At 36.6% G+C, this 15,842-nt stretch overlaps 1 protein-coding gene across 13 annotated transcripts in view; it reads left to right on the top strand.

Moving 5' to 3' along the window:
• Ih (hyperpolarization activated cyclic nucleotide gated potassium channel Ih) overlaps positions 1 to 15,842 on the top strand; it is a 32,012-nt gene that overhangs the window by 4,365 nt on the left and 11,805 nt on the right. For 9 of the 13 annotated variants that reach the window (XM_068291543.1, XM_068291544.1, XM_068291541.1 and 6 more), the window contains 4 exons: positions 8,169 to 10,001; positions 13,340 to 13,517; positions 14,991 to 15,229; positions 15,297 to 15,460. In XM_068291543.1, the coding sequence (XP_068147644.1) occupies positions 8,169 to 10,001; positions 13,340 to 13,517; positions 14,991 to 15,229; positions 15,297 to 15,460 (2,414 nt within the window). The remainder of the gene's footprint in view (positions 1 to 8,168; positions 10,002 to 13,339; positions 13,518 to 14,990; positions 15,230 to 15,296; positions 15,461 to 15,842) is intronic. The other 4 variants (XM_068291551.1, XM_068291547.1, XM_068291545.1 and 1 more) reach the window with 1 other exon arrangement.

Below are 15,842 nucleotides of genomic sequence, written 5' to 3'. Positions count from 1 at the left end.
ATTGCCTAGTTTTTCAATAAGAAACACCAAAAGACATATTAGCAATTTTTAAATCAAAAACATTTGTTTAAATTAGGGACATTTTGTCATATAAAGCATAGATGCTAAAAGTATAGTCCTATGAACTTAAAACCCAGAGTTCCACAATTCAATTGAGAAAACTCTTGATTTTGAAGGTTGTTTGATTACAAGGCCCAATTTCGATTCGGTTACGTGTTCAGCTCAACCCTAATTTAGCAGTTTGAATTTTACTGTTTTACTTGTTTTTTTTTTTTGGAATTTGTAAAACAAAAGTAATTAATAACTTTCGAGTTGTGCATATACACACATTCGCAGATACAGTTGAAATTTGTTATTGTTCGAAATGAATGTAATCACTGTTTTTTGAGTTCAATATATTCGGTATTATTGTTGACTTTTTTGTTTTTTGGGTTAATGATGAGTTTCATTGAACTGTTGTTTGTTTTTATTGCTGTTCCTGTTTAATGTTCTTGTTGTTGCTGCTAAATGTGTGTGTGTGTGTGTGAGTGCGAGTGTGCGTGTGTGTGAATGGTAACAAATTTGCGATTAACTTTGTTCATGGTTTCCTTCCTATTGAAATACTCACGCGCTGTTGGGTCAGAGTTCATCCGTCATAGTCAGTCAATGCAATTACTAGAAACTAGATTAAAAGCCAACAATAGCAACATTACAATGCCCACACCAATACATTCACACACATAGTTACAATCACTCACACATGCATAGTCCTCCATACTTTGTATGGAAATAGTGTCAAAGTACTTGCTTAAAAAAAGGCATTGCATACACACAGGCGCCAGATGCTAACTGTGTATTCGTCCATGTACAGCGGAAGCTTTCGCTTTTACTTCAATGATTAAACCACTGACCGAATTCTGGCTCATATCTCTGTGTGTGTGTGTGTGTGTGTTGGTATGTGTAGGTGTAGGTGTAAGTGTGGCTGTGAGGGTGTATGAGTGTTTTGTTTGTATGTATACGATAAGCGTTTTACTGACTTTATTGTTGTTGCTTTACACTTGCATATGGCTTATTCACACATACAAACATACAAACACATAAATGCAGACAGGCATACCTATACACACACACACACACACATATATAGAGTACAGCAGAGAAAGCAAGCAAGATAAACCGTTTTTTGATTTTTCTTCTTGTTCTTTCTTTTCTTTTTGTGTTATTTTGTGAAGGCAACTCAATTTTTCCAATTGAACTAGTTACAGATTTTCATATACACACACACATATATACATATATATAAGCATACAGCATATACCATTTTGTGTATCTATGTATGTATGTGTATGTGTGTGTGTGTGTTTGCATAAGCTCTAATTTAAGTTCATTTGAGTTTTATTTGAGTTTTCATATTCGTTCTTTCAGTTTCATTTTGCCATTTCTTTTGATTATTCCTATACGTACATACATATAATGTAAAACAAAAATATATATTTATTTTGTGTCATTGTTGTTGTTGTTTTTACAGAAAACTTGCTTAAAAAAGTACAAACAAACAAAAAAAAAAAAAGTTCGAAACAAATCAAAAAAGAGAAAAAAACAAGAAAAATACTAAATACATTTTGCGTCATATCTCAAAGAGAGACGAAAACGTTTCACGTTTTCATAATTTTGTGTGTTGGAGACCTGAAATTCCCCCTCTCCCTCCAGACCAACCAACATCAACCACAATCAGTAAAGGTACCTGAAGTACAAAGTTCTTAAATCAAACTTAAAAACAAAAACAATTTTAATACCCACCTTTCGCCTCTCTTTTTCTTTCTCTCTCTCTCTCTCTCTCTATATATATATATATATACATATTTTTTATATATACATATATGTATATATTATGTAGTCTCAATTTCTAAATCTTCTATGAAGTTGCTATTGCTAAAAGCTACTACAAATACTATACAAACAAAATACTTAACTCAACCTCAACTTAAACTATGTAAATCCCACACAATTAAGATAAATAACCAATAACACTTTTAATAATGCTATTAACTATTACTGTTACTCTGTCTCTCTCTCGCTCTTTATACATATATCCGTACCCTGATGTTACACATTTCCAATTTATATATAGTTGATGCACTTTTCAACACTCTCCAAACCTCTTCTTCTTTGCTAATAGTTTGCATCGCTTGAATATTGCTCGTTTTCAATAATTATACAAATGATTTGCTTTAAACAATTTCTCTCAAACCTGTCCTCAAGTGTTCAAATGTCCCAAATACCCTTCTATATACCATATACTATATAAATCTCTGTATATATTCACACCGATACACAAAAAACACTTATTGAATTCATAAATCTTATTTTGAATTAATATTTTTGAATTGGCATGTCAAATAAATGTGACGTAGCAGTTTTTTCTGTTGTCTCCTTCTTACATTATTATTCAATTTTTATTTTGTTTAATTACTCTTTATAATTAATGGAGAATTGCCGATTTAATTCCATTGTTAGGTGCCCCCATCGAAAAGAACTCATTGTATTAGAGAGAGCTTTGTCCTCTTAATAATAATTAAATGTGAGAGCGGAAATCTTTTCAAATTTCATCTAGTTTTTTTTTTGGGCTATAATTATACAAAAATTATATATAATATATATCTAATGGTTGATTTGCATTGCTCATTGTTGAAACCCAATAATTTCAATGTGTACTGAGAAATGAAACTATAGAAATGATTTGGTATTCTAGTTCGGGGTTCACCTTTTGTTTTTCTAGAGCTATTGAAAAAGTAATTAAAATTATATTTGTAAGTTTGCCAAATGGACTAAACAGCGAATACATTTTGTTAAGCATGGGCGTAGAAAGGGGTATAAAAAAGGGTTGGAAAACTTTTTTGAAAATCTCTATTAGAAATTGGAACAATATTTTAGACCCTCAAAAAGAAGTTGCTTATATTTTATTTAGTTTTACACAAAAAAGACATATAAAATATATATTTGAATCTAAAAAATAACGTTTTAAATAGTTGAGGGATGCCAGATTTTCATAAAAGGACATCTAAAGAAATAATAAAGGGGTGTCAGATCTTTGAGTTAATTAATCATCGTTAACCTTAACCGTGTTTTAGGTGCATTTTTGGCTATTTCAGATATAGATTTAATACTATATTTTTTGATATTCAAGGGCTTATGGTTGCCAGATTTGTTAAATAATCACTTATCGTACACCTAACCTTATTTTAGATAAATTGTTGGCCAAAAGTCGGATATTTCAGATCATTGAAAGAAAAAACGTCATATATAAAAAAAAACCATTAAAATATACTTATTTATTAGAGTTTCCAAATATTTAAATGGCGTTTTGAAGAGCACAGGGTTGTCCGATTTGTTAAATATTCTATTAAATTAAGCTTTAAACTGAAACTGAAATTTCATTGGTTATGCCAAGATATAAAAGAATAATGAAATCTTTTGGAATCCATAGGAGATCACAAATTAAAGGCATTTTAAACAAATCCATCTTTATTCAAACGTTAAAGAAATTTATTGTAGACTACTAACATGTAGATTTAATAGGCACTAAACATAATATTTAGTTAAGCAGCAAGGAAATAAACTGTTTAGTTTACAATTTAGGGATGTTTCATTAAATATAATCATATGTTAAAAATACAAAAAAAAAAAAAAAAAAAAACCGATTTTTATCCGTTCCCGTGCGGATTCATTTAAATTTGGCTCGCAATCAAAAGAAAAACGAAAATGTAAACATTTCCGTTTTGGAATATTTTTACGTAAATGTGTTTACATTGAAAATATTTTCAATGGCAATGTTTTGAGGGAAAATTTTTTGATTTTTCCTTCCGCTTTTGCTTCTCATTCGAATTTCTGCCAGATTCAGTCCCCCCAACCCAAAAACCGCCTTCACATTACCCCTTTCATCTAATTAGTCGCGAGTTGCATACAGTTTTTTTTTTTTTTGCCCACAATTATATTAATTATTTAAAAATAGAATACGAACAAAAATTTTCCAGAACAATGCAAAAACGTGAAATTAATCCAGTTACATATTTGAAAGCAATTGATTTAATTTCGATCAACCCAAATGGAATGCAGGCGCAGCAGTCAAGTCAATTATGAATTTACTTACGCTTAATGCCTTCAATTGGCTTTTGAATAATTAATTGTGGGCCAGAGGGTGTTGACGACAACGAAAATGCCGATGAGGCGGAAGGGGCGGGCAACACAGCAACTGACAGCTTCATTTAAGCACAAAATAATATAAAATTGTATATATGTATATATGTATGTATCTACCCAACATTTATATGGAAAACCAACAAACCAGATAAGCACAAAACTCTCAATGGCCGATTGCCCCGAGGTTGACAGCACGTGTTCTCTCATCTCAAGTCTCGAATCTGCTCCGCAGTATCCGCAACGTGTGCCATGTCGAGGGCCACTCGAAAATGCCTTCAATGCGCCAAAAAAAAGAAGGAAAAAATAGCCAACAACATTGTGACATAGCCCGCAATACAATTATCTTTGGCAAGGTTAGTTTGTCTTGTTTGTCTGCTCTTGTCCAGGTGGCAAACACTCGAAATCGAAATGAAAAAGTCATCAAAGTCAAACTTTCTCTCAGATTGAACCCGAAAAAATCAAAGATTAAGATTGAAATCACAGACAACTGCAGTCAGTCCCTTGAATTTATATAATAGTACAGTGAAATCTGAATATACAAAACTCTGAATCGCTTATGAAAAAAAAAAAACAAAATAAGTAGAAGTTATTATTACTATATGTAAAGGATATAAGTGTAAACTATCAACCTAACTATATTTTACAAGCACTGGCAACTAAGGCCCTTAGCTTATTGTTAGATGAAAACTACATCCATACACGAGCCTGGCATTCGAACCCGGATCCTCGTTGTTCAGTTGCCCAAATGACTGAGTCACTTAGACAACACATCTACCGAGGATTGCATATGCAAAAGTACTTATAGCAAATCAATAGAAATAACGAAGAATCATGTCAATCTGCTCAGAATACTTCTATGGAGGTTTTCCCCTATATCATTTAAGGGGTAAGCGGCACTAAGGGGTCAACCCGATCGGCTTTGAATCTGTCTAGCTATCTCAAAATGTTACCCAGCATAATCGGCGATAGCTTCTTTGATGTTCTTTTGAAGAGTTTCGAACTTACTGCCCAAGCCAAACGCTTAGTAATAATAGTTGTATAGAACAGATCTAGAAGCTCCTATGTCAGCAAGTGGATTATTCAACATTGCCCTTAACCACTTCCAAGAGTCACTAGTTTGGCGTGAACACAACCGGACTTCTTATGGTCAAGATGTCCAGCATTTGGAAGCACTCAAAGGCCAATAGAGTAAACAATTTCCCGGGTCTAGGTCAGATAAGAGACGGTTATTTTCCACTCGTTCAAGCCTTAAAGACCACTTCTCCATCGATCATGATACAGGCGATCAAGATTTTCCATGACTGATTCTCCAATGCTCTGCAATTAGGAACGTTGACTTATCAATGACAGAAGAATGATCTGATCCTTGAAATGCTTGTAAATCCTTTGGGATAGACTCAGATCTTTTTATTGTTGAGCTTGATTGGTTACTAATTTGGCACTTTACTTAGTTTGTTTTTCCTTGTCATCAGTTTATACAGTCTGAGTTGCTTATTTGTATCCAAAACAAATGTACCCTTTCCTTATGAGAGTATAACAAAAAGGGTAAGCCTCTTTCTTGATTATATAGAAATGTATATAGAAATCTTCTCCGATTGCAATGACTGCTGCTGCTGTAAAATATTGCCCAATCATTGTTAAAGTGATTTGTACAAATATTTAACCATTGAAATGGAAGTTTTATTTAGGGTTTTTTTTTTTCGCAAAATTACCAAATTCAGTTAATTGCAATTGTGATGATGCCCATGGCGTGTAAGCATTTAATTGAGTGAAATTGATTTCAGTTTGTCAAGCTTCGATTTACTTTACAATTTTCCCCGTCCAATTTGGGGCCCGCAATTTCCTTTTTTTTTTTCCTTCTCTTCTTTATTCTGTGTGTGTGTGTGTTGTGTGTGTGTTCACTCAATTTTGTAAAAAAAATGGCAAATATTTGCTCTAGATTTTGCGTGCCGTAAACGAGTTGAGTTTGAATTTGGATTGCTGACTGAACCAGAACCAGAAGCATCACCTAGACCCAAAACCCCTCAAAGTTGAAAGTCAGAGCTCAGGGCCTAGGCATTATTGTGTGAGAGCTTTATGCACGCACACCCAACACACACACACACCCACAAACACACACACACACAAAGAGATAGAGAGAGATATGACATATATTAGAAAAGCATTTGAATTGTTTTTCTTTTGTTCGTACATTTCGCCCCCCTCATCGCCACCTCCTCCATGGGGCCCCCTGCTCCTGGTTTAGCAGTCATAGTTACCAAACATTTCATCCCATTGATTGCCTAAACGAACAGTGGAATGAATGGAAAAGCTCATGGGAGTAAGATAATCCAAGAACTCAAAATTAATTTACGGGGACTGTGAAGTGAAAGAGATTTCATAAAGATTTCTTCATCCTCTTGTTTCTCAAATTGATTACAAATTGAAACCATTGGCGTGTGGTTTAAAGGCAAGAAGAAGAAGCAAATCCCCAACTAATCTATCTGGAAACTTTAATCTAAATAAAAAAAATGGTTTCTAATTCCATTTTGCCTTAATGCTTTGCTCTATGCGTTTATTTTTTCTTGGCATCTCTCAACTACTCTTTTTTATCCTAACCTAACCCTACTTCTTCTACTACATAACCTCACCTAACTATTTGTAGCTGAGTAATTTGAACTTTTTTCTAAGTGGATTTTTAAACTTAATGTTAACTAGTTGTAATTTTCAAGAAGTTCTAGCACTAAATGCGAAGTCTGCCTACTTCTATATGAAGCTGAGTAATTTGACTGAATTCCCAACTGAATTTATTTAAATTTCAGTTATATAGCTATAATTCTCAAGCAGTTTTAGCACTGAAAGTCTGCTAATGATAGCAGAGTAGCTGAATGCTATGAATAGATAAGGGGTCTAAGGCAAAAGACTAATTATATTATAATTAACAGATAGATTAATACAAGTCTTAATTATGAAACTCTTTTACTTAGGTGCTAACAAGTTATTTAATTCGTGTTAACTTAATTCTTAAGCTTGACAGTTTGTTGTTTAGCAGTTAGACTCTCCTACTAATGAATATAAGTTCTGTTAACTAAACCCAGACAAACCATCTGCTGCTTGATAATTTGACACCAAGCCAAGTAAAGAAAAAGAGGGACCATAAATTTGGCTATCAACAAATTGCTACCCATAATTCTGTTATCACTTCCATTGTAAGGGATTCCCTCCCGCATATACCCCCCACTCCTGATACACACACCCGCTAAATGCCCTATCAATATATACATATGTATGTATATATATTTTTTCTGTTTGAACGGACGCATCGCATCGTCTGACGCAGTTTTATCTTATCGCTGGCTTTTAGGGAAATTTGATTTAGAGTACTTCCGTTGTTGCCCCACCACGCCCACTGTATACAGTTCCATACATATATTTATATATTTTATCTTTTGGCATAACCCCTAGCTTGCCTCCAACCCTTGCGACGAGCTCATCCGCCCCCTCCCTTGGCGACCTTTGCTTTCTGATGCCGCTGCCGCTGCCTTTGCCTTTGCTGCTGCTGTTCCTATCAGTGTTTGCCATGCGTGTTTGCTCTCTATACATTAATTTAGTTCAATTTTTCGCGCGATCAAAAGCATCCATTGTATATATTTATAAATGTGTAGATGATGAACTCAGCCTTTCCCCTGCCCCCTTCGGGCCGCCTCTGCACTCTAACCACCCAGTAGAGCCACTGACAATGTTGCACAATCAATATTTATAATTAACAAGTTCTTTTGTTTATTTCATTTATACGATACATATATATGTGTACAAAAAAAATGTCTATGTGTTTGGTTTTGTTTGTTCGTTTCGTCTCTTTCTTGTGTCTTTTTCCACACCGTTTCCTTGCTCACTATAGCGTAGCCTCTCCAACATAGATAAATTTATGCGCCAAGCCCGATACCCGGACCAGTATGTCTCGTTAAACCGTTCTCATTTAATGTCTCTATGTTCTTCTTCCCGTCCAGCGCTAGCCGAGACAACTTGTGCCCCGACGACCATCATCAGCGACAGCATTCGCATTCGCATCAGCATTTGGTGCGCCAGTCTCTGATCAGCCTCAGTTACGCACAGGCGTCGCCGGCGACGCCGGCACCCCCAGCAGCAGTTCCTGCACCTGCCCTCCATTCGCATTCTTCGACCACATCGACCAGTCCCAGTCCCCAGGCGGCGGATCAACAGAGCTGCAGCAGCAGCAGTGTCGGTGTTGCAGCCCGCATCCAGGCAGCCGCTCGCCAGTCCATCTCCTGCAGCTGTGAGTCATTGAAGAGCAAGGTCAAGGTTTTGGGGCGACGCGGCGATAGCGATAGTGTCTCGCTGCTAAGAGGAACAGGTTCCGGATCGGGAGGCGGCGGCAGTGGCGTCGGCGTCGGCATCGGCATCGGCGTCGGTGATGAGGATCATCAGCGTCAACGCAGCACAAGCAGTCGTCTGTCCAGTGGCATATCCAAGCAGAATTCCAGCGATAGCCGCCACAGTCCGAGCAGCCATTCGGCCCTTTACGATGCATGTCATGAATATACCCGCAGTTTAAGTGCAGCCCCAGCAGCAGAAGGAGCGGCAGCAGCTGGTGACTCTGATTCCGCCTTGCTACTGAAAAGCCATTTCAGTGAACAACAATTGGCCGAGCGTACCAATTTAAATCTAAACTTGAGCAGCGAATACGATAACGATAAACAGCAACTGGTCAATGAGACATACATCTTCAAGTGCATAGCGAATAGTCCATCGTTCTTGCGCACCAACAAGATCAAGGAACAGTCGAAGAAACTACGCAATCTATCGCTAAAGACACGTACCGCCAAAAAGAAGGGTCACCAGATCATATCAAAATCAAACGCCGTGTCGGATAATTCATTGAATCCGGGTGATAAATATCTCAATTTGTATCTGGTGGAGAAGAAACATTCGTTGCAGTCTAGTAGTACACCAAATCCTCAAATTGGTTCGGTATCTGCTCCAGCCAGTTCCTCATCATCATCGACAGGGAGACAACAGCAGCAGCAATTGCCAGCCCTATCCGCTGTTGCGGCACGCCAGCAACAGTTGCTGTTGAACGGCTCACTGAAAAGCAAAACGAAAACCTTTCCCTCATACAGGGCTTCGGTGAGGAGCGAAAGTGACGGCGGCAAGGATTACAGGGCCGCCACCATTCCAACAACGGGCAAAAGTCCACCTCCGCCGGTGCCGCAATCGCTGGCGGCCAAAATTTCTGGCAGTGGCAAACACGCCGGCAACAAACTCAGTGTCAGTAGTAATTCGTGCAATAAGCTTCATGCACAGGGTCATTACTCAGCCGCAGCAGCCTCGTCACCCAAGAGTTCCGTATCCAGCAACGGTCATCTCAATAAATACTGCCTCACCGATCTGACGCGACGCAAGGCCGAATTCAATCGACAATTGAGCGCCCCCACTGACTATACACATCACTCGTCTAGCAACGGTTCACAGCAGGAGGGCTCCGAGGCGGCCAATGAGGCTGTTGGCGAATCAACCATCACAGTAGCTAGTGCCGGAGTATTAGGACATCATACAAGCCATCACACGGGAAGCCATCCCTATCATCAACAGCAGCAGCACCAACAGCAACTTCCTCACCATCAACAACATCACCAGCATCATCATCATCATCATCTTCAGCATCAGACATCGGCCACAGCACCGGCTACCCTTAAACTACACAATCTCGGCGGTGGTGTACAGCATTCGTATCCGTATCCAACGCGTCCCACGTCCACATCGTGCACGAATAGCTTCAATAGACGTCACATACGCAGGCACAAGAGCAAGCTCGGGGAGCGGTAAGTACCCTTCTAATTCTCTTTTTACCTCAACCTGTACCTTCAGTTACAAGTTTAAGCCCAATACACAGACAAATTAAGCATGCAAAGCGGCAAAGTCTCAGCCAAAAACAAAAACATCGTCGCCGTTTTCGTTGACGTTTCGTCGAGTCTTACCGGTTTTTCTTTATTTCATTTGGGAGCAGACGATTGGAGCTTATCGGCCAGCATTTGCATAATGACATCCAATGTCCAACAGAAACCCCAGAGATCGAGAGACGCAAAACTCTCAGTGAACTTTCAAGTGTGTGCGCGAACAAAACTAGAGTTCTGAGAATACCGGTGAATGATCGATCGATCGATCAAGCGAGCGAGCGAGTGAGTGTCTAAGTGATGGCCTAAACCTAAATCCAAGAAGTTTGCAATGAAAGTTTAATGATCGTAAAGAAGGCTTTAATTAATTAGTGCTCTTGATTGCAATCCCTAAAAATCGAAATGCAGTTAATGATCAATCGATCGAGCGTTAGTCTAAAACTTAATCAAAGAGGTTGGCAATGAAGGTTCAATCGGTTAAAACGGTCAATGTTCAATCAATTGAGTACTTAGTTGTTGATCAGTTGCAAAAGAACTTTATAATGAATAATGAGAGCTCCCTAAATGTCTTCAATCTCTACAATAAGATTAGTCGATGAGTCGATTCATTCTAGATGATGGGCTAAAACTTATCCCAAAAACTCTAAATGCAGTGAATGACCGACCATCTATTGAAAGTCTGATTGATCAAGGTAGTCGAGCGTCTAGTTGATGGCCTAAAAGTTAGTTAATTAGTGCTTACCTTTCTCTCGCAGTACAGTGAAAGATCAAGCGATCAATTGCCCAAGTGTCGGCCTAAAACCAAATGAAAGATTGTAATAAGTCATCAGATGATGGGCTAAAAAAAAAAAACAAAGTAAAAAGCGCCAAAATAGACTTCAATTAGTAGTTGATCACTTTTAATCTCTGCTTAACATCATAGTCATGATTTTTATGGATGTTAATTATTTGTATTTCCGCTCTAAGTTAGTTGCATTGCCTTAATTGATAATCACTCGTAAACGAACGTTTTGACAAGTGATCAACGCTTAGAAAAGTTAATTACTTAGAACTAAATCTATAATTAATCCGATTTCTAAAGCCTGATCAGCTTTATTATCAGCAGCAATCAGTGCAATCTTAGTCATCCCCTAATCGATTTGCAAACTTTAGTCTGTCAAACTAAACGGGTTCGCAGTATTTCTTTTTGACACTAGACAAACGAAAAAAGCAGTAAAATAGTAAAAACTTGTCAATGATGCGGAAAACTTTTTGCTCCATTATCATAATGAATTGTTGTTTGAACAAAAGTAAACAACTGTCGACGTCTATCTCCCAATAGAATTTTAATTTATTGCCACTGATCTAGACCTAGAGCTAGACCCCTCAAAACGAGAGACTGAAACTGAGACCGAGACTCTGGGCTCTGTTCGATAATAGAACTTCCTCGACTGGTTTCCCAAAGAATTTGCATATTTTTTGAGAGCGAGAGACAGACAGAGGTGTTTGTTTTGATACTTTTCTTGAGGGGTTTCTCTCTAGATTTGATAGTTTTTTCCCTTTTTTTTCGCTTTTTCGAAGAATGGCAGTAAATTACAGACGCGGCTATAATTTGTTCGTCGTCGCGAAATCAATTAAAAAGCAACACAAAAAAAAAAATATAAAAACATTCTTTATTTATTTATTGTGCAACAGCAGCAAGTTGAGGTTCAGAACAGGTTATCAGCAGCAACTGGAAGCAGCATCCGCAGTAAAAAAGAAAACTACAACAAATCACACAGAGAAAAATAATACAAAAAAAAAAAAAAAAAAAAAAAAAAGAAAAAAAAAAAAAAGTTGCCTTCGTTCATAGAGTAAAAGTAAATTTGTTGGTGTCAATTGAGAAATTATTTAATTAGGCAATTGATGTGTATAGAACAACCTGCCACCGCCCCCCGGTCACCACCCCATGGGGCATAGCCAATTTCAGTACCAGTTTCAATTCCTAATTGATATTCGAGGTAAACCAAATGAAAGCGACAACCAACATAACTACAAAATAAATACATATCATAGATGATATAGTGCCTCAAAAAGTTCTTCCCCCTTTCCACTCAATGACTATCTCAGTCTGTCTCTCTCTCTCTCTCTTTGTCTCTCTCTCTCTTTGTATCTGCAACTGGAGGACGCACGAATCCCAGTCCGAAAAATATCTGAGACTTCGGCTAAACATGATTCGTGAAATTTGTTTTTGTGTTTATATTTTATTTTGTTTTTTTCGGAGTATCTCAATGTCTATGCCGGCTACAATGGTTCAGTGTGTGAGCGGCATCCGCTAGTCGCATAAAGTTAGCGCTTGTAATAACTTGAAAAAAAACGCATATATATAACGTGGATATATATACCTACAAGATATCACAATACATGGGAATAGTGCAGACTGCTGTCAAATCAGCACAAAAAAGAAACAATATATATACATATATACCTATATATATAAAAACATCTGCACGTTTCACATTTCAAATAAAACACAAAAACAAACCACAATTACTGAAATAATAATAATACTTGTAATACGATATTGAATTATCAACTTGTGCTATGTATTTGTGGTTGATTCCAGTGATCTAAGCCCATTTGATCAGTGTGTGATGTGATATTTAAGGAATGAATATAATAACTAATAAATTCATTAGTGCCACGATTAAATTAAATCAGCTTCATTAGGTTTAATTAAAACGTAACTTATCAACCGAAAAAAAAAAACGAAAAATACTAATAATAATAATAAAAAAAAAACCAACCAACAATTGAGTGTGAAGTGATTCAAAAAAAAAAAAAAAAACAAGCAACTGGAACAAAAAGAAAAACTGTGCACGCGTCTCTCTAACAATAGAATCCATCATAGTGAATACCACGCGATTTTTTGCTCCATTTCCGTAACATAGGCTCAGTGTACAGTGTGGAGGAGCAGCAGGTGTTGGTGGAGGAGGAGAAGGAGAAGCAGGTGGAGGAAAAGACCTTGACAATCATTGAGCTTTTTCAGCAGCAAGGTGAGGGACGTCGACGTCGACGACGACGACGGCGGCGATTGTATGGCTAATGCTTGTATTGTAGTGCGTGAGCCCATAATTAAAAACAAAAAAAAAAAAAAAAACATAAAAATAAAATCCCCGACACATAGTTACTTTCACTATTTATTTATTTTACAACTATCTGACCTTATGGCATAATTTTTTGTTTGTTTGTTTGCCATATAACGGGAAACCACTTGCCACTTACAACAATATTTTGTGTTTTTACAGATTACTTAGCGGAGATAGTGAAGAATCTGTACGTTGCTCATATTGCTCCGTATTGAATGTGAATGAGAACGATTTACGTATATCCTTCGAGAACACCTGCACCGATTCGCTGGTCACCGCTTTTGATGATGAGGCACTGTTAATATGCGACCAAGGAACCGAAATGGCAAGAACAAAGGTTTTATTTGTACTAAAAAGCACAGGACTGAGTAGTGTAGTCACCGCCCCCAAACCCCTTCCGAGCACACCCACCAAATCAAATCAAAACTGGAATGACCTTGACCATAACCATGACCTAGGCCTAGGCCTAACTAACACTCAAAGTAGCTTTTAAGTCATGATGGTTCTTAAGTACAATATCACGATGTACCAAGTGCCAAAATGTATTTGAAAACTGTTTAATGCAGGGCCCATGTTCAGCAATTTGGCAGTTGTAACCAACATTGGAGATACATCGTCTGAGAGGAATTTATAGATCTCCAAGATTTAGCCAGAGAATTCTTCATTGTCATATTTGGGTCACTAAGGTGGACTATATCAATATCCATTTGGGGATATATGCTGCAAATAGCCAGCCATATTTTATTATATGAATCTGCAATGATTTTAATTCTAATTGAAAAGCAGTTTTATGACAAATATGTATATTGAGCATATCTGAAGGCTTCAAAGTTATCAGTCGACAAATTTAGGCTTTGGGAATTTAACGTGTCCTTTTTCTCAAAGTGAAGTTGAAGCTTGTCACCTTACTATTTTTTAGGATTTTTAGGGTATAAGAGAATATCTCAACCAACTTATAGTTACCCACATGGTTTATACTTGGGAGAATAACTTGGTTTTCAGAAAAGGAATTTGTTCTACCTATTTAGTCAGTTATCCTGTGTTTCCCAAACAGAAACAAGCAAACTTTCTTACATAGATGGGACTAGACTTCTTTTTTTGTTTCTGCTTCTTAAAAAATCAAAGGTGGCAAGTCAAAGGAAAAGAATTCAAAGAAAGGATTTGTTTTCTTCATAGTTTTAACACATATTTATTTCAATTTTCTGTCAACAAGTTTCTTAATATTGTAGCTAAAGATTAGACCATAAAATTGTCAACAAAATGACTATTTAGAAGCAGGCAAGAACCTCATTCGATAATTTAAAATCGAATACCTTATGAGGTATGAGTCTAATGAACGTTTTCATATACGAGATATAAGTATACATATATTCCTATAAAGATATGCCTCAGATATCTAAATATAAAGTTTGGTGGTTGAAGTAGGTCTTTCTTAGACAAAAGTAGAAGTCGTACAATATGTAGGTTCATCATTTGTTAGCATAAAAAATATTTAGAAAAGAAAAGATTCATTCGACTAATGTCACTGTAAAAATATTTAAATTAGTCAGATATCTGAGATATTCCTGAGATGCAATTAAAATGTCAGAATCAACAACAAAAACAGCGTCAAAACTAATTCAAATTTGTCGTAAAAGTTTACTCCGCTTACTTTTTCCATTATGAGATTAGTTTCGACTGTCATTTTTGTTAAACTGACTTAAGAACCACGACTCTGCTTTTTAAGTGTATCCACTATTCATTTTGATGACTTTTGTAATTAGTTTATGAAACCTAATCTAATTGATCATTCTATTTTTTTGTGATTTAGGTACACTTTGATGACGTGTCGTTGTACGGCACTCCGAAAGAGGAGCCCATGCCCAATATACCGATCGTGTCCGAGAAGGTCTCTGCTAATTTCCTAAAAAGTCAATTGCAATCATGGTTCCAGCCGACAGACAATCGTCTGGCCATGAAATTATTTGGCAGCCGCAAGGCATTGGTCAAAGAGCGCATACGTCAGAAAACTTCCGGGCATTGGGTAATACACCCTTGCAGTTCATTCAGGTATTTATCACATACATACATAGTTACCATATAATTGGAGTGTTAATTTCAAATTTGTATTTTTCAGGTTTTACTGGGACCTTTGCATGCTTTTATTATTAGTAGCAAATCTTATTATCCTGCCAGTCGCAATATCATTCTTCAACGATGATCTAAGCACACGATGGATTGCCTTCAACTGCCTAAGTGATACTATTTTTTTAATAGATATTGTAGTCAATTTTAGAACAGGTAATTTTTCAATCTATTATTATTCAAATATCAACTAATTATTTTAACTAATTAATTCATTAATAGCCTAAGCATTGAAATAGAAACAATATCATATCAATTTTCATTTATCATCACACCAAATAGTAAAATTTTTTCACAAAACGTGATGGTCATCTGACCAGACATTCAATTTCAATTGATTCTACATGATTTATATATCCATCTAAACAAAAATGAATTAAGAAGGTTAATTACATTAAATTGAAAGCTATTTACAAAAATAGTTGTTAGATGCTATAAGAACTTTCGATTTCTTACCGAATCCTTTACTAGTTCTTTGCCAAAATACTTCTCTTTGTTCATAGAATCTTTAGATAAATCTTAAATCTTTTGGTAGCTT

Source organism: Drosophila tropicalis, unplaced genomic scaffold, assembly GCF_018151085.1.
Source record: "Drosophila tropicalis isolate 14030-0801.00 unplaced genomic scaffold, ASM1815108v1 contig_593, whole genome shotgun sequence".
NCBI lineage: Eukaryota > Metazoa > Arthropoda > Insecta > Diptera > Drosophilidae > Drosophila > Drosophila tropicalis.
The sequence above is the reverse complement of the archived record's forward strand: the minus strand, read 5'-3'. Positions and strand labels throughout refer to the sequence as shown.